The sequence below is a fragment of the Trachemys scripta genome, chromosome 1 (genome assembly GCF_013100865.1).
Source record: "Trachemys scripta elegans isolate TJP31775 chromosome 1, CAS_Tse_1.0, whole genome shotgun sequence".
In the NCBI taxonomy this organism is placed as follows: domain Eukaryota; kingdom Metazoa; phylum Chordata; order Testudines; family Emydidae; genus Trachemys; species Trachemys scripta.
Window position 1 is genome coordinate 156,158,171 of NC_048298.1, and position 19,095 is coordinate 156,177,265.

General features: G+C 46.1%; 1 protein-coding gene across 3 annotated transcripts in view; it reads left to right on the forward strand.

Annotated features, from left to right (window-relative positions):
• Window positions 1–491: 491 nt before the first annotated feature.
• BBX (BBX high mobility group box domain containing) overlaps window positions 492–19,095 on the forward strand; it is a 99,512-nt gene continuing 80,908 nt past the window's right edge. For all 3 annotated transcript variants that reach the window (XM_034790550.1, XM_034790559.1, XM_034790569.1), the window contains exons 1-3: window positions 492–660; window positions 1,203–1,445; window positions 7,202–7,400. In XM_034790550.1, coding sequence (XP_034646441.1) covers window positions 499–660; window positions 1,203–1,445; window positions 7,202–7,400 — 604 coding nt within the window. In that variant the 5' untranslated portion in view covers window positions 492–498. The remainder of the gene's footprint in view (window positions 661–1,202; window positions 1,446–7,201; window positions 7,401–19,095) is intronic.

Consider the following 19,095-nt stretch of genomic DNA (forward strand, 5'->3'; position numbering starts at 1 on the left):
GATGAGTGGCTAGCAAGATGTTCTGGTCCTAAAAGGAGGGATTTCCTGGCTTGACAAAATATGAAACACTGCAGTAGACAGGCTTGGGAGAAGCTTGAAGCCTCTTGCTGATTCACTTAGCTGGTGAAGTGTGAATACTTTGAACTGTAGATTGGGCAAGAGTGTGTTTGAGAGCTAGATAGGGCTAGTGTCTCCATTATTACGTAGTCATAATCTGGATGTCACGGGTGGATCTGGTAGCTAAAAGGGAGTGTTAAGACAAGAAAGGATTCATCCACAGCGAGTTCTCATAATGCCATATTAATAACTTATTAAATTAAATGTCCATATATGTGTTGTAAAAAAAATTGAGAATCTTGTATTTGATAAACCTCTGAATTGGGTATTAGTTTGTTCAGCTCTTTACAGGATGATCATTTATGCTTAACATACATAAGTGATCTGTATGAATTTGGTAAAATTACTTTTGTGTCTATTTTTGCATGGCAGGTCACAGTAATGAAAGGCAGTAATCGGAATAAGGATCATTCAACAGAAGGAGAGGGAACTGGGAAACGACCAAAGAGAAAGTGTCTTCAGTGGCATCCACTACTTGCAAAGAAAATCCTTGACTTTTCTGAAGAGGAGGAGGAAGAAGAGGAAGAAGAAGATATCGATAAGGTAGTCTGTCCCTTCCAAAAGATAAGCCCTTAGCATTACTCCATTTGTGTTGAGAGGCAGTCCAGTAAAGATCTTTGAGTGGATCATTGAGAGTCAGGAGAATGGCTGATAAAATGATAACTTTCTTGGGTGTGGTTAGAAATGTGTGACGTATTTGAGGATATTTATGTGTTTTGGATTTTGGGTTAGCACTCATTTTATCTTTTATTAAACTGTGAGGAAACAAAGAACATCAGAGTGGATTTATAGTAGGCTGAGGAAACTTAAAATTTCAGTGTATATGTTTAATTATTCAAATTAAGAAGTTTACCAAAGGTATAGTCAAGGTAACTCAACAGGATGAGCTCAAGTCTGGGAAGAGAGTTTGAGTGAAACTTTGTCTTGAACAAGCTTTTTCTGTAGACATATTTTAGGAAGGCCGTGTGCGTATCATTGTCTTAGTTATATATATGCATGCACAAATTTTAATATAATGGGTGACGCTTATCCATGTTTTATTGACGGATTTATTTTTTTTAACATTTCTCTTTTGGTGCTAATAGGTCCAACTTCTTGGAGCTGAAGGTCTAGAGCACGATGCTGATGAAACAGAAGATGATGAATCCTCAGAGCAGCGAGCCCGCAGGCCAATGAACGCATTTCTTTTATTTTGCAAACGTCATCGCTCCCTTGTGCGGCAGGAACACCCCCGTCTGGACAATCGTGGTGCTACCAAGATATTGGCAGATTGGTGGGCTGTTCTAGACCCGAAAGAAAAGCAGAAATACACTGACATGGCCAAGGAGGTATGTACTATCCCAATTGTGGGTGGTTGTCAACTGAATTTGTGCTGTAAATGTCTTTTCTTCTGTGCATTATAATGTCTTAGCATTTAACATGATATAAATGTGTCACATGGTGTATCAGAAATTCTCTGAAGTGCCATTTTCTGAAGTAAGACTCTGTGCCCTGTGGTTTTGTACAGTGCTTTAATTTTACGTTTGTTGGTGTGTGTTACTGTCACTAATGCTCGTGTTATTTTGAATCAGAGTGCAAGGGAAGCAGTCTGTTTGTATCCAAACTATCCTGCCCTTGGTAATCTTCTGAATGCACTGGATATAGAGCTCATGATACAGCATTCATATGATGCTAGCATGTAAATGGCATGTCATCGTCCATTCAGAAAGGCGTGGCAGGAATGTGCCCAGTGAAGGCATAATTAAAAGTCCAGTCCATGTTAATCAACAGTACTGATAGATGACATTATCTTGAACTGTGCTTTTCCTATTGGTAATAGAGCCTGTTAAACAATCCTTGTTGAACCAAAAATTCCAAAAACATAGCCCATTTTTTTCCTTTGCTAATAAAATCATTGTTCACCAAATAGTTTTGCCAAATAATTTTTAAGCTGCCAGTGGTTCATGAACTGTTCACTTTGTGTATTCATTGTTTTCTCTCTGGTGTGTAATTGATCAGGTGGCAAGTGTTGCTATTGCAGAATCCAGTCCCTGAATCCGTGAACAATATGTCATCAAATTCCCTTATCTGGGAATCCCGTGAGAAGGCCCTCATTTCATAAAATGTCTGTTTTATCTCACAGTTTAAATGTGAGGTTTTCTGTGGGAATAACTTGCCGAGTAAATTGGTCCCAAAAAGATTTCAAGTGCTGACGTTGGAGTGGGTTTGTCTGTAGCCAGTTATATAGGATAGACTTCTTAGCCCAAAACAGAAGATAGTAATTAATTGTTTAACATGGATTGTATGGAGAACTATGGAGTTCGACATCAAACAAGGCAACTGCTGGGGCAATGAAAAAGAAGAACACTATGTCTGAGCTCATGGACTGTAGAATAAGCGGTAGATGGAGCCTGAGACAGAGCTATTCTTAGGACAATTAAGGAGACAATTATTCATAACCTGTGCATATTATTTAGGATCATTTCTTTCTGTTTCCAAACACACATGAAGTTTGGATATCTTGAGGGAGCTGTATTAGATCATGTGGATCTCTGGAGATCTGCTTATTTCTGGAGCTTCTGTCTTGGGATATGTTCAGAAATAGTAAGCACTGTACATGGCATAGACATACTTTATAAATAAAAAAAAATAGAAAGCAGATGTAAACAATTTCTGAAGCACCCAGTATTGTTCACAGTCTGTGACAGGGAACTGAGTTAGATGAACTATGGGTTTGTTCCTGTTATTGCAGTTCCTAATTTATTTTACCTTCCCACTTTAAATTAGGCAGTGCTTTTAAAAATTAAGAAAAAGTCAGAGAAGAGATATAATACACATATTGAAAAAAGGAAAGAGGAAAGTTTTTTTTACTCTTTTTTTTTTTTCAAAATAAGTAAATCTAATGTACTTCTTTCTTTCTTTTTTTAATACTTTCTCTTGCTGAAAGAAACTTTTATTTAGTAAGGGTTGGGAGGGGAATAATTGCATAACTCATGAGAAGTGACAGATCTGGAACTATTAATCATACTATTATATGTCACTGTTCCTGTAATGATTTAGTTTTTCTTGGCTTTAAGAACACATTGTGCATTCGCTATTGAAGAGAAACAATATATCCAAGGGAGTTCAGATCATTAAAATGAGTTCCAAGAATGTGTAGAAGATATAAAGCATATAATTTTTATTCTTCAAACAGTTGTTCAGTACAACAATAATAATTAGCAACAATAGTCTACAACTGAATATCTTTAGTACCTCTTCATAATCAGGCTCACATTATAAAATAAACATAATCAACTGAAACCTCATTTTGAACTGTATTACTTCATATTATTTAGTGCTTGGGTTTGTTGTGGGGATTCTCAAGTGGGGTAACACAAACCTGTTAAAAAATGTTGTTTGCCTTTTCCTAAAGACAGGCAATTTACAGGCTAGCAGGTGGCCACCAATAAGAGGAAAGAATAAAATTACTTTCATATTGCAATTTTTTTTCTAATTATTAAGCCATCTAAACTAACTGACACATTTCAGAAAATTATTATTTGAAATATTTCATAAAAGCTTTTCACTGTGGTGGTATTCCACCATTGCTGTCAGCAGATCTCAAGATTTGTACTGCAAATGGTCAAGCTTTCAAAATTGGATGCCTAAAGTTAGGCATCTAATAAGTGTTCTGAATTTCCTCAGAAGTGCTGAGCACCCAGCAATTCTCATGGACGTAAGCAATTTTGAAAATCAGGTCATTTATATAGGTACCTAAACGTGAACTTCGAAATCTAGCTGTAGGCACCAAGGCCAGATTGTCAAAGGTGTTCAGGCACTTAAAGGTGCAGGTAGGTTCCTAATGGGATTTTCAAAGCTCTTAAGCAGACTGAGTGCCTAACTCTCATTGCCTTTCTATGGGAATTAGGTGTCTAATGAACTGAGGCACCTACTGGGTATTTCAGAAGAGCCTATCTGAATCTTTAGGTTCCCAAGTACCTTTGAAAATCTGGCCCCCAGTTTTAAAAATCTTAGCCAACAATTCTGAGAGTACATGGAATTTTTGTTAGTTTAAAACATGGAAGTCAGTGGAAGTTCTGCTATTGTCTTCAGCGTGAGTGACGGCAGGCTTTTGATTTGTATCCTGTAACCTTTGTAGGTCAGCTTCAACTTAAACTATGAAACTTTTATTGCACAAGGGCAAAAGCTCAATAGCTGCTAAATACTTCTGGCAGATCCACATGTGCTCACTGCCATTTATTACCATTATAGTTTAGAGTGAAAGAGCCATTTTCTCCTCAGTAAAGGTAGTCCTTATTCCCCAGTCACTTATAACTTGAATTGTACATAAATATGTTTGTCTATTTTAATTACCTGAATGCACGAAAGGGATAGAGTTCACCTCTTAAGAATGCCTCCTCACTGCTCCTTTTATATTTGGGCTAGAATTTTTCAAATAGCTTTTTAAAAAAAACAGAAAGGGCATTAGTGCTAAAGCCTTGTTGGAAAACAGTTAATTTTAAAATATGTCTTTGAATCCACAATATCTGGGCCAGCAGAATTGTTTGGCCTCTTTCCTGTGGTGAACAGCCTGATGAATACAGACTGTTGCCACTCAGCAACAGATTTGAACACTTCTCACTGTGAGGACTCTTTCAGCTATTTCACAGACAAGCTTAAACTCAGACCTTGTTTTGCGGCTGCTTTGGAAGCAGCATCAAATTGAGAAGAGACAAATATTATGCCTTCACCAATGGAGTTTTGCTAGATATGCTGGGAGAGATGTGGACCATGACATGCATGTAAACCATGTCCTTCACAGTGTTGCCAAAACTCTTGGTGTTTTTTGGAAAGTCCAAGCTCCTGGATTCATGTGATTTGTGAGAATATTACTTTAAAAAAAGAGTGTGTGTGTGTGTGTGTGTGTGTGTGTGTGTGTGAAATTTCTAGCGTTCATGTTTTCAGAGAAAAGCTGGAAACAACAATATAATAATAATTGCCTATATTTTCATCAGTAGATCTCAAAGCCCTTCACAATATTTTGATCCTCACTGTGAGGTAGGGAAGTGTTGTTATCCCCATTTTGCAGATGGGGAAATAAGGCACAAGAGGCTAAGTGACTTGCCCAAGTTCACTCAGGAAGTCCATGGCAAAGCAGCGAATTAAACCCAGGTTTCCCACATGCCAGGCCAGCACCTTAACCACTAGACCATCCATCTTCCCAAAACCACAGATTTTGAAGGCTCAAATTCCAGGAGGGAAATAGAGACCCAGATTTTATTATTTTAAATCAATCTCATGATTCTTTTTTTTTCTCTTTTTTTTTTTTCTTTGAGTGTCTGTGTATCCGTGTCACCCCGGATTTGTGAATTTTGAATGCTTGGTGTTGGCAATACATGGCTGACTGAAAGCCAGCAAGAGAGCACTGATGGAAATTTTTAATGCTTCTTCCAAGAGGTGCTTGCAGTCATTAAACAACTAATGACTAGGCCCTCGCTCAAGAAAACATCCTGTGCTATGAATAGCCATACCAGTTACAGTGCTGCCTGGAGCCATCTATTTTTATTTTTATTTTGTTTTAAAAATGTTTATTATTTTTAAGAAAAGAATTAAGCATCTGTCAGGACACATTCAGATCCTGCTTGGCCTCCCAAATCATTACGAATAGTTAAAAATGAATGGTAATTAAGCAATAGCCAGGAGTTTAGTAATACAATAATATGAGTAGGTTATGTATTATGATCCTGTGGTGTTATATACTTTAGTGCTATTGGGGACTCTGTGCTTTTAACTGTGTGAGCAGGAAAACTGATTCATGAGTGGGCTTGATGTTCTAACAATAGAAAGTAAAGCTGTTTCTTCGTGTGTGTGTGTGTGTGTGTGTGTGTTTGTTTCTTCCCTTGATGATGCTATTTTCATGTGATGCACATTCACTATAAAATGAACTCTTCAAGCTGAATTAAAAAAAAAAAAGGGAGGAGGTGCCACAGTCTTTAATTTTCCAATCTAATACGTGATCCCCATTCAAGATATACAGAGAGAGAATATGTGAGTCAGCAGCACCTACAAATTATTTATAGGAAAGCCTACAAATAAATAAAAATAGAACTTCACACAATGTATTCACATAGTATTTTTGTTTTTCTGAGGTGAATCATCTATATCAATGCTATAATCTGGAGGCTGACAATGACAGTTGATAGATTAAGATGGAAATGAAAGTATAAGAGACACGCATGCAATGATAATACTGCCACAAAGCACACAGGGTTTTGCAATTCACATGGATATTGATCTGGGAAAGCACTGGAGTATCTTTTAGAGGACGTGGTTTTCAAAACATTTATTACCTGTTTCCATCAGTAGCCAAAGGATTTATTTTCTTTAGTTTTGTTTGTGTGCAATATTTTTTAAAGGAAATTCAGTGCTTTTGTGCGAAAAGTGGTTGGACTGATGTCACATGAATGACTGGAGCACATGGTACTGCACATGCTTTGAGTGTTCAAGGCCATAGAAAGTTTTCAAACAGCCACAGTGTATTCTAATGCTAAAGATCGCTATGCGTGGTGGTAAATTCTGATTATGAGCTCGGAGCAAAGTATCAGATGCACTGTCACAGAAAATGAGACAGTATCTGTAAGTAACAGTTTATTTCCTCATGAATATACCTGGCTTTGAAAAGAAAAGAATATAACTAAAATATTGTAAAATACAAAGTTGTCATCTTCCCCTGCTTCTCCCCCCCCCCCCCCACCCCCCCACCCCCCGAAAAAGTGTGTGCAGAGCAAGGAGCCATGAAATCTTGCCACATTTATCTCCAAATGGTTTATTATCAAGCTACAGATAACCAGTAAGGAGAGGGAAAACTCTTGCTATTTTTAAATCCTACTGTTTAATAACTTAATCTTTTAGGTTTGGCTTGGTGGTCAGAGTGAACTCAAAGCACAGGTTAGAGATATGACTAAGACCTTTGATGAAACTCCACAAGTAAGAGCATAAAAGACTATCTGCTGAATTGAACACTCTAGTGAGCAGGGTGCTCTCCCATTGTCCTATACATATCAGATTGCCATGTCTGATATGAATATTTTCCTTACCACTTATTTTTTCCTTTCCTGTCTAGTACAAAGATGCATTTATGAAGGCAAATCCTGGCTACAAGTGGTGCCCTACAACAAACAAACCTGTGAAAACCCAGTCATCCACTGTTACAAACAGAAAAAAGCTATGGGCATTCCCACCAGAATCTGCAAAAGATTTACCAAGTCCCAAGAAAGTGGCAAAGAATGAAGAAATGCCTCAGCTGAACTTTGGAATGGCAGGTGAGCTTTATGTCCTTGTTTCCTGTGAGTATTGTCGCTGTCACTGATGGCATTAAGAGAGTCTATCCTGAAAGACAATAAGACTAGCTTTCTCCTGTTATAATTCCATGTTCTCCATTCCATGTTACAATTATAGACCGTCATTCAGGGAAGCGCCCCTGTTTAGGACCACACTGAAGCCTGTGCTTAGGTGTTTTGAGTAGAGATGGATTTAAGCACATAAGCTCTATCGTAAATCAGGGCCAGAGATCTGACAACATCTAAAAGTGGGGCAGTTTTTGGTCTGGATACAAATTTTGCAGCTCTTGCCCACCATTAGTTAGTTAGAACTAGATCTTTTCACTATACATCAAAAAATTATACTATTGATTGTATGCATTTTCTTTCTGTAATTTCATGTGGCACTGTGCTATGTTTATCAATCTCATGTCAACAGAAATGATACACTGGTAACTACTAAAAAAAAACTTGGAGTTTTTAACAAGCAGAGTGGTCAGAACTTTCAGGATCAGGTCTTTGATTAATACAGGCTCTAATGTGCTTGACTATTGGCAACTTGAAAACCTAAAACTGGCACAGACTGCAAGTGATTTAGAGGGAATTAAACAACCTCTTTTTCTCCCCTCCCTCACTTTTGTTGAAGTCAACATTTACACAGGATGTTACAAAACATTTCAAACTTGTTTAGCCTGTGCTCTGTGTGTGACAGATAAGACAGGCTCTCTGCCCTGGAGAGCTTACAGACAAAGGGGTAGGGGAACTTTGTGTGTGGGATGGGATTGAAAGGATAAAAAGCTTGTATCCATTTTTGCCCAACCTAGTGGTCTGAGTTCCCATAATGAAATCGCTCCTCAGCATGAAGGAAGTGTGAAATGTATTTCAAAATGAAGTTTGTCATGCTACAAAGCTACCTAATGTGTGATGCTTGTTATGTGGGAGCCCAGCATCAGATACTGTAAATCCCTTGGTTCCATTCTGCTTTTAACATCAGAAGAATAACGTTAACCATCTTTAAATGTTCTTGAGATTACGTGATCAGCAGCTTGCATGGCTTATTCCTCATGAGTGTAACCACCTCCCCCCTGTTCACAATAAACCCCTACAGTATCCTTTAGTATAAACAGAGCTCATAGACTCATAGGCCTTGGCTACACTTACCCGGTAGTTCGACGGCTGGAAATCGAACTTCTGGGTTCGACTTATCGCATCTAGTCTGGACGTGATAAGTCGAACCCGGAAGTGCTCGCCGTCGACTGCGATACTCCAGCTCGCCGAGAGGAGTACCGCGGAGTCGACGGGGGAGCCTGCCTGCCGAGTGTGGACCAAGGTAAGTTCGAACTAATTCGAACTAAGGTACTTCGAACTTCAGCTACGTTATTCACGTAGCTGAAGTTGCGTACCTTAGTTCGAATTAGGGGGGTAGTGTAGACCAAGCCATAGACTTTAAGGTCAGAAGGGACCATTATGATCATCTAGTCTGACCTCCTGCACAATGCAGGCCACAGAATCTCACCCACCCACTCCTGTAACAAACCCCTAACCTATGCCTGAGTTACTGAAGTCCTCAAATCGTGGTTTAAAGACCTCAAGGTGCAGAGAATCCTCCAGCAAGTGACCTGTGCCCCACGCTGCAGAGGCTGGCGAAAAACCTCCAGGGCCTCTGCCAATCTGCCCTGGAGGAAAATTCCTTCCTGACCCCAAATATGGCGATCAGCTAAACCCTGAGCATGTGGGCAAGATTCACCAGCCAACACCCAGGAAAGAATTCTCTGTAGTAACTCAGATCCCACCCCATCTAACATCCCGTCACAGACCATTGGGCATATTTACCTGCTAATAATCAAAGATCAATTAATTGCCAAAATTAAGCTATCCCATCATACCATCCTCTCCATAAACTTATCAAGCTTAGTCTTGAAGCCAGATATGTCTTTTGCCCCCACTACTCCCCTTGGAAGGCTGTTCCTCTAATGCTTAGAAACCTTAGTCTAATTTCAAGTCTAAACTTCCTAATGTCCAGTTTATATCAATTTGTTCTTGTGTCCACATTGGTACTAAGGTTAAATAATTCCTCCCCCTCCCTGATATTTATCCCTCTGATATATTTATAAGGAGCAATCATATCTCCCCTCAGCCTTCTTTTGGTTAGGCTAGACAAGCCAAACTCTTTGAGTCTCCTTTCATAAGATAGGTTTTCCATTCCTCGGATCATCCTAGTAGCCCTTCTCTGTACCTGTTCCAGTTTGAATTCATCCTTCCCAAACATGGGAGACCAGAACTGCACACAATATTCCAGATGAGGTCTCACTGGTGCCTTGTATAATGGTACTAACACCTCCTTATCTTTACTGGAAATACCTCGCCTGATGCATCCCAAGACTGCATTAGCTTTTTTAACGGCCATATCACATTGGCGGCTCATAGTCATCCTGTGATCAACCAATACTCTGAGGTCCTTCTCCTCCTCTGTTACTTCCAATTGATGTGTCCCCAATTTATAACCTAAATTCTTGTTATTAATCCCTAAATGCATGACCTTGCACTTTTCGCTATTAAATTTCATCCTATTACTATTACTCCAGTTTACAAGGTCATCCAGATCTTCCTGTATGATATCCTGGTCCTTCTCTGTATTAGCAATACCTCCCAGCTTTGTGTCATCCGCAAACTTTATTAGCACATTCCCACTTTTTGTGCCAAGGTCAATAATAAAAAGATTAAGATTGGTCCCAAAACCGATCTCTGAGGAACTCCAGTAGTAACCTCCTTCCAGCCTGACAGTTGACCTTTCAGTATGACCTGTTGTAGTCTCCTCTTTAACCAGTTCCTTATCCACCTTTCAATTTTCATATTGATCCCCCATCTTTTCAAATTTAGCTAATAATTCCTCATGTGGAACCGTATCAAATGCCTTACTGAAATTGAAGTAAATTAGATCCACTGTGTTTCCTTTGTCTAAAAAATCTGTTACCTTCTCAAAGAAGGAGATCAGGTTGGTTTGGCACGATCTACCTTTTGTAAAACCATGTTGTATTTTGTCCCAATTACCATTGACCTCAATGTCCTTAACTACTTTCTCCTTCAAAAAATTTTCCAAGACCTTGCATACTACAGATGTCAAACTAACAGGCCTATAGTTATTCGGATCACTTTTTTTTCCCTTTCTTAAAAATAGGAACTATGTTAGCAATTCTACAGTCGTACGGTACAATCCCTGAGTTTACAGATTCATTAAAAATTCTTGCTAATGGGCTTGCAATTTCATGTGCCAGTTCCTTTAATATTCTTGGATGAAGATTATCTGGGCCCCCTGATTTAGTCCTATTAAGCTGTTCGAGTTTGGCTTGTACCTCGGATGTGGTAATATCTACCTCCATATCCTCATTCCCATTTGTCATCCTACCATTATCCATAAGCTCCTCATTAGCCTCATTAAAGACTGAGGCAAAGTATTTGTTTAGATATTGGGCATGCCTAGATTATCCTTAACCTCCACTCCATCCTCAGTGTTTAGCAGTCCCACTTCTTCTTTCTTTGTTTTCTTTTTATTTATATGGCTATAGAACCTTTTACTATTGGTTTTAATTCCCTTTGCAAGGTCCTGTAAGAGCCGTAAGCAACCCGGAAAAATTAAGGCTAGGCATTTAAAGTGAAGGTAGTCAATCTATGCAGACGGAGTTAAAACTGGGCAACAAAACAATCACTAGATTTCTGGCAGGATCTGATACATTGAATGAAAAGGATCCACCATCTTCCCTAGAGGAAACAGTCATCTATAAACAATAATAGGAAGGCTTTACAATTCCCGGTCCTAATGCTGCAATTAATTATGCCTGTGCTTACCTCTGCTCATGTGAGCAGGCTACTTGTGTGAATAAAGTTAAGCATAGTTCTTCTTCGAGAGATGTCCCTGTGGGTGCTCCACTCCAGGTGTTGGCACGTCCCTGTGCCTTCGCTCGGAGATTTTTACAGCAGTACTCATACTGGTCGCGCACACGCAGAGCTTGCCCCTTCGCTCTGAGTGTACCTTAATAGTGCGCATGCGCGACCAGTCTCCTCAGTTCCTTCTCTACCGTCCTCGGCCTGAGACGGAGCTCAGCAGACTCGTTAGAGAATTTCTTCTCTCCCTTGTTCAACTTTTTTCCCTCTTAGTTTAGCTTACCAGTATTAGTTAGGTACTCTTTGCCCTTCTCTTCTCTTCAAAAAAAATTAATTAATTAATTAATTAATTTTTTTTTGTTCCTGTCAGCACAGCTGCTTCCGACATGCCTGGCTCTCCGGGTTTTAAGCGCTGCTCTAACTGTAATGATGCCATCCCTCTTTCAGATGGCCACTCTAAATGGATTAAATGTTTGGGGGAGTCCCACATCCCCCCAAAATGCCCACTGCAGCAAGTTGAAATCCTGGGCACGCAAAGACAGGGAGCTGCGGTTAAAACTACTCCTGCTGCAAAAATCTCTCGGACCAGCCTCAGACCCAGGCTCTGACTCTGCTGTACACTGCAGCCCCCCTGCTTCAAAGAGACAAAAGAAAACTTCAAAAAAAATCAGTCTCTCTCACCCGCAAAGGGTATTCACAGGGACAAGCCTTCTCTGGGTACTGCTTCCCTCCCTGCGCTCCCCCGGCTGAGTCCCTTTGATGTGCCGGGCTCCTCCAGCGCTGTGTGAAACCCTCCTGCGGCTGCGGGAGTCACGTTAACCTCCGGTGCTGAGGCTTCAGGCTTTCAGTTGCCTGCCTCTCACACGGCACCGTTCGGCACCACAATGGAAGCGGTGCCGACGCATACTAGCTCTCCCAACACCGCCAGCCTTTGAGCTAGCCAGCAGTGACAGAACGCTCAGTACACCAGTGCAGAGGAATCCCTCCTCACAACAAATTCCTCTCGCTCAGCCCTCCCCTCACAGAGGCGCTGCGGCACAGCAATTCACACACTCGAGGGACCTCCTGGTGTCACCTATCTTGCAATCACCCCTACTTAACACCTACTTCTCTCCGGACACTCAGGTAAGTTCCGCACAGCTTTCCTCCAGTGATGAGGAATCTGGGCTGCAGGGAGAATTTTCACCTTATCAGATCTCCCTTCCACAGACCCCAATCAAGAGAGGTCATAGAAAAGCTGCCTGTCCTACTCCCAGGGCTGGCTCCAGGCACCAGCTAAAGAAGCAGGTGCTTGGGGTGGCCAATACCACGGGGCGGCACTCCGGCCGCTATCGGGGTGGCACGTCTGGGTCTGCAGTGGTAATTCGGCGGCAGGTCCCTCAGTCCCTCTTGGAGCGAAGGACCTGCCGCCAAAGAGTGGAACAGCGCAATCGCGCTGCTGCGGCTTTTTTGCCGCTTGGGGTGGCAGAAAACCTGGAGCCGGCCCTACCTACTCCGAGGGTCCTGCCCCATGGTGTGTGAACCCCTGGATGGCACCACCCATGCCCTTCCCACCACAGTGGCAATATTGGGCTCCATTGGCTCCTTATACTCAGGACCACACTAGTTGTACCAGTGCAGCTAGGTGTGAGATCGGCTTGGTACCACCAGCTGACGACCCTGCCACTGACTCCAGACACCAGGCAGCCCTGTCACAACCGTAAGAGCAAGCACGGCCTGCCTCTAACCTGGTAGAACCAGTTGTTCTTCTTCGAGTGCTTGCTCATATCGATTCCAATTAGGTGTGCGCGCGCCACGTGCACGATCGTCGGAGAATTTTCTACCCTAGCAACACCGGCGGGTCGGCTGTGGAGCCCCCTAGAGTGGCGCCTTCATGGCGCTGGATATATACCCCAGCCGACCCGGCGCCCCCTCAGTTCCTTCTTACCGCCCCTGACGGTCGTTGGAACTGTGGAGCGCGGCGTAGCTGTTCTCCACTCTCCCTAGCTTATTCCGTTTATTGATAGTTATAGTTCTAGTTGTATATAGTTAGATAGTTGTTTAAATCACTTTATTAATAGTTGTTGTATAGCTAAAGGGGATTAAGGGGGTTGTTCTCCCCCTTTTTCCCCCGGCACGTGGCCGGGCTCATGCCCAAGGCTCCCGGCTTCAAACAGTGCGCGTCCTGCGCTAAGCCTATGCCAACAAGTGACCCGCACGACTCGTGTCTGAAGTGCCTGGGGGAGTCCCATCAGACAGATAAGTGTAAGATCTGTAAGGCCTTCAGACCAAGAACCAAGAAGGAGCGGGACTTTCGGCTTCGGCAACTCCTTATGGAGGCGGCACTTAGCCCGGACGCTCCATCGGCGCGTCAAGCCCCGGCACCAAGCACCTCGGTGCGCAGTGCCCCGGCGGCACCGACTATTCCGACTCCGCGAGTGGCGTCGGACAAGCCTCCACGGCACCGGACCCCGTCGGCACCGCACCCACAGCAAGTGCCTCGGCGCCGATCATTATCGCCGGGACATAAAAAATCCCATAAGACGCAGGGGACTGCCGTACCGAAGACGCCTGCTCCCCCGGCGCCGGGGGTAGAGCCGCGTCCGCCTGTGGAGCACCAAAAACAGGTGCCTCCGGCACCGTCGACTCCGACTCCGAAGCCGTTGAGTCCGGTGCAGACAGGATCACCACCGCGACCGGCGGTGATACAGTGTCTCCCGTCGACCCCAGAGACCTTCACGACGGCGAGAGACTTGATCGCTCTCACGGAGCCGGCACCGCCCCAACCACCGGCACTGTCGGCGCCGTTGATTCGTCCGGTTCAGTCCAGGGGGAAACCTGCCTTGATGCGCCCTCCATCGCAGGGACTGGAACCACGGCACCGTTCCAGGTCCCGAAGCAGGTCCCCACGCCGCTCGCAGTCCCGGCGCCGTATATCACCTCGGCACCGGTCGTACTCGCGGCTAAGATCATCGTTGCGGCACCGTTCTACGTCCCGGCACCGCTATGATCGCCGGTACCGGTCAACATCGAGACGTAGTTCTCGGCACCGTTACGATCGACGCTCAACGTCGAGGGCTCGCTCCCGGCACCGGGCCTACTCGAGGTCGCCGTCCAGGTCCAGGTCCGACTCCCGGCACTGGCGCGGTCATCGGCACCGATCGCGATCTCGGCACCGATCGCCGGCACCGCACAGAGATAGAGCATCTCCAGACCGGCACCGTGCGGCACCGTAGCCCACGGGGATCATCTCGGCGCAGTCGGCACCGCCATGGCCATAGAGATCGGTGTCTCGCTCCTCTGAGGACGCATCGAGATTGGCATACCCCCCTCAGGGGCAAACCGAGGAACAAGATATGGGCCACTGGCAGGAGTTAGCAGAGGACCCTGCTCACGGCCCCTCTCACTGGTCATTCTGGACCCCGTGGGCGTACCACCAATCGCAAGGGGCTCCACTAACTTCAGCCTCTCGCTCGGGACACTCTGACAGAAAGGCCCCAGAGTCCACCATCTCTCGCCCTCCTCCAGGGGGCATGGAGGCTTCCGTGCCCGCACCACCTGACGTCCTGGACCCAGGGGCAGGTGATGCTCCGTCCCAGGAACAGGGAGACCAGGACCCACCCTTGGATCCCTTACCACCTGAGGCGTCTTCCTCTTCCTCTCCAGATGAGGCAGTGGCGGGCACGTCGTGCACAGGTCCACCCCCGATAGATCTTCGGGCTCATCAGGACCTCTTATGTAGGGTGGCCCGTAATATGGACCTTCAGGCGGAGGAGATAGTGGAGGTGCAGGACCCCATTGTAAATATCCTCTCGGCGGATGTCCCATCCAGAGTGGCGTTGCCCCTGATCCGCACGATCCAGGCTAACACCACTACGATATGGCAAACTCCTGCCTCTATTCCACCCACAGCCAGAGGGGTGGAGAGAAAGTACTTTGTCCCCTCAAAGGACTATGAGTACCTGTATACTCATCCACAGCCGTGTTCACTGGTGGTGTCATCGGTGAATGCAAGGGAGCGCCACGGACAACAGGCCGCAGCGCCCAAATCGAAGGAGGCTAAGCGCCTCGATTTGTTTGGCCGTAAAGTTTATTCAGCCGGAGGGTTACAACTCAGAGCGGCTAACCAACAGGCGCTCCTGAGCCGTTATAGCTTTAATTCCTGGAACTCTATGGGGAGGTTCAAGGAATTGATTCCCCAAGACTCCAGGGAAGAGTTCGGGGCCTTAGTCGAGGAAGGTAAGAAGGTGGCTCGGACCTCCTTACAAGCCTCCTTAGATATAGCGGACTCGGCTGCGAGAACCCTGGCGTCAGGTATCGCTATGCGAAGGACCTCCTGGCTCCAGGTTTCGGGTTTGCCCCCTGAGTTGCAACAAACCCTGCAGGATTTGCCCTTTGAGGGACATGGGTTGTTCTCCGATAAGACGGACTCTCGCCTGCAGAGCCTCAAGGACTCCAGAACAATCATGCGCTCCTTGAGGATGCACGTTGCGGGTCCTCAGCGCAGGCCATTTAGGCCTCAGCCTCAGCGCTTCTACCCCCCCGCACCTCGTCAGAGACAGGACTCTGCCCGGAGGCGGGGGCGAGGTGGTAGAAGAAGGTGGACCGGCCATCAACCCGGTCAGAACCAAGGGCCACCAAGGCCACCCTCAGGCCCCAGACAGAACTTTTGAAGGTGCGGTCGAGGACGGCGCCCCAGTCATCCCCCAGGATCCAGCCTCCTCCTTTCGGGATCGCCTCTCTCACTTCCATCGTGCTTGGTCCCTTATAACCTCGGACCGTTGGGTCCTTCGCACGGTGGAGAGGGGATACGCTATCCAGTTTTCTTCATTCCCCCCCTCCCACCCCCCTTCCCCGTCCCTCTTCAGGGACCCTTCTCACGAGCAACTTCTTATACAGGAGGTTTCCACGCTCCTTTCTATGGGGGCCATAGAGGAGGTTCCAGTAGAGTTAAGGGGCAGGGGATTTTATTCCCGTTACTTCCTGATCCCCAAGTCCAAAGGGGGTCTAAGACCCATCTTAGACTTGCGCGGACTCAACAAATTTATAGTAAAGTTGAAGTTCCGCATGGTCTCTTTAGGGGCCATTATTCCTTCCCTCGATCCTGGAGACTGGTTCGCCGCCCTCGACATGAAAGACGCATACTTTCATATTGCAATTTACCCACCTCACAGACGCTTCCTGCGATTCGTGGTGAGCAAGGTGCACTATCAGTTTGCAGTCCTTCCCTTCGGCCTATCCTCGGCCCCAAGAGTGTTTACGAAATGTATGGCTGTTGTGGCAGCGTACCTTCGTCGACAAGGGATTCAGGTGTTCCCGTACCTAGACGACTGGTTGGTACGCGGTCGCACCAAAGAGCAAGTTCCAGCTCACGTCCACATAATAGTGCACACATTCAACGAGTTGGGCATCCTACTCAACAAGGACAAATCCACTCTAGAGCCTACCCAGAGAATAGAATTTATCGGCGCAGTCCTGGACTCCGGACGTGCACAAGCTGTCCTACCAGACAATCGCTTCCATACCATCACGTGCTTCATTCAAGGGCTCAGGGCCTTCCCAACTACCACGGTGAGGTCATGCCTTGCCCTGCTGGGTCACATGGCTTCTTGCACGTACATAACCAGGCATGCCAGACTTCGGCTTCACCCACTCCAGACCTGGGTGTCATCGGTATACCGCCCACATCGGGACAGCCTGAACATGGTGGTCACGGTCCCGAACTCGGTCCTGACCTCCCTCACCTGGTGGCTAGATCACAATGTGGTTTGCGAGGGGATGCCATTTCACGCCCCACAACCTTCTCTGCACCTGGTCACAGACGCATCATCGCTGGGTTGGGGTGCCCATCTCAACGAACACCATACCCAGGGCCTGTGGACTGCATCCCAGCTAGCCCTGCACATCAATGTTCGGGAGCTGATGGCGGTGCGCCTGGCGTGCCAGGCATTTCTCAATCTCCTACGTGGCCGCTGTGTGTTAGTTCTCATCGACAACACCACGGCCATGTTTTACATCAACAGGCAAGGAGGAGCACGTTCGTCGACTCTATGCCAAGAGGCGATTCGCCTATGGGACTTCTGCATCGCCCACTCAATCCATCTCACGGCATCGTTCCTCCCTGGAGTCCAGAACACTTTAGCGGACCGACTCAGCAGGTCCTTTCAGACGCACGAGTGGTCTGTCCGTCCGGACATCATATATTCCGTTTTCCAGAAGTGGGGGTTTCCCCAGGTAGACCTGTTTGCATCTCGAGCCAACAGAAAGTGCCACGTGTTCTGCTCCCTACAAGGACGAGCTCCGGGCTCTCTCTCGGATGCGTTTCTCCTCCCCTGGAAAGACCACCTGTTTTATGCCTTCCCTCCATTTCCTCTGGTCCACAAGGTGCTACTCAAATTGCGCAGAGACCAGGCACAAGTAATTCTGGTCGCTCCAGCGTGGCCGAGACAACACTGGTACACCACATTGTTAGAGCTCTCGGTTCAGACACCGATCCCGCTCCCATTATGTCCAGATCTCATATCTCAGGACCACGGCCGACTGCGTCACCCCGACCTGCAATCGCTCCACCTCACGGCGTGGTTGCTCCATGGTTCACCCAGGCTGAGCAGCAATGCTCGCACTCTGTCCAACAGATTCTGCTGAGCAGTAGGAAGCCTTCAACACGGACCACGTACTTGGCCAAGTGGAAGCGGTTCTCCTGTTGGTGCGAACAACGAGCCATGTCCCCGTTGCAGGCACCTATTCCTCTCATATTGGAATATCTCCTCTCCCTAAAACAGCAAGGTTTGGCGATATCTTCAATTAGAGTTCACCTGGCCACCATATCGGCTTTTCACCCAGGGGAACTCGCGTCCTCGGTATTCTCTAACCCGATGGTCGTTAGGTTCCTCAAGGGCTTGGACCGGATGTACCCACAACAGCGTCAACCTGTTCCGACGTGGGATCTCAACCTGGTTCTCTCCAAGCTCACAGGTCCTCCATTCGAGCCACTGGCCACCTGTTCACTTTTGTACCTATCCTGGAAGACAGCCTTCCTCGTAGCCATCACCTCAGCAAGGCGCGTTTCTGAACTCAGGGCGCTTACATCCGAGCCCCCTTACACAGTTTTCCATAAGGATAAAGTGCAGCTTCGTCCACATCCTGCCTTTCTTCCTAAGGTGGTTTCTCCGTTTCACATCAACCAGGATATATTTCTCCCGGTCTTTCAGCCTAAGCCACATGCTAATCGCCAGGATCAACGTTTGCATTCTCTGGACGTACGCAGGGCCCTGGCTTTCTATATTGACCGCACAAGACACTTTAGAAAGACGACGCAACTCTTTGTTGCGGTGGCCGACCGAATGAAAGGCTTACCGGTCTCCTCACAACGCCTATCCTCCTGGATCACGTCTTGCATCCGGACTTGCTATGACCTGGCAGGTGTCTCGACACCACCCCTCACCGCTCATTCCACGAGGGCCCAAGCTTCCTCGACTGCTTTCCTGGCTCAAGTTCCAATCCAGGACATTTGTAGAGCTGCAGTTTGGTCATCAGTCCACACATTTACAGCTCACTATGCACTAGTGCAGCAGTCCAGGGACGATGCTGCATTCGGATCAGCGGTTTTGCACACAGCAATGTCTCACTCCGACCCCACCACCTAAGTTGGGCTTGGGAGTCACCTAATTGGAATCGATATGAGCAAGCACTCGAAGAAGAAAAGACGGTTACTCACTGTTGTAACTGTTGTTCTTCGAGATGTGTTGCTCATATCCATTCCAAACCCGCCCTCCGTCCCCACTGTCGGAGTAGCCGGCAAGAAGGAACTGAGGGGGCGCCGGGTCGGCTGGGGTAT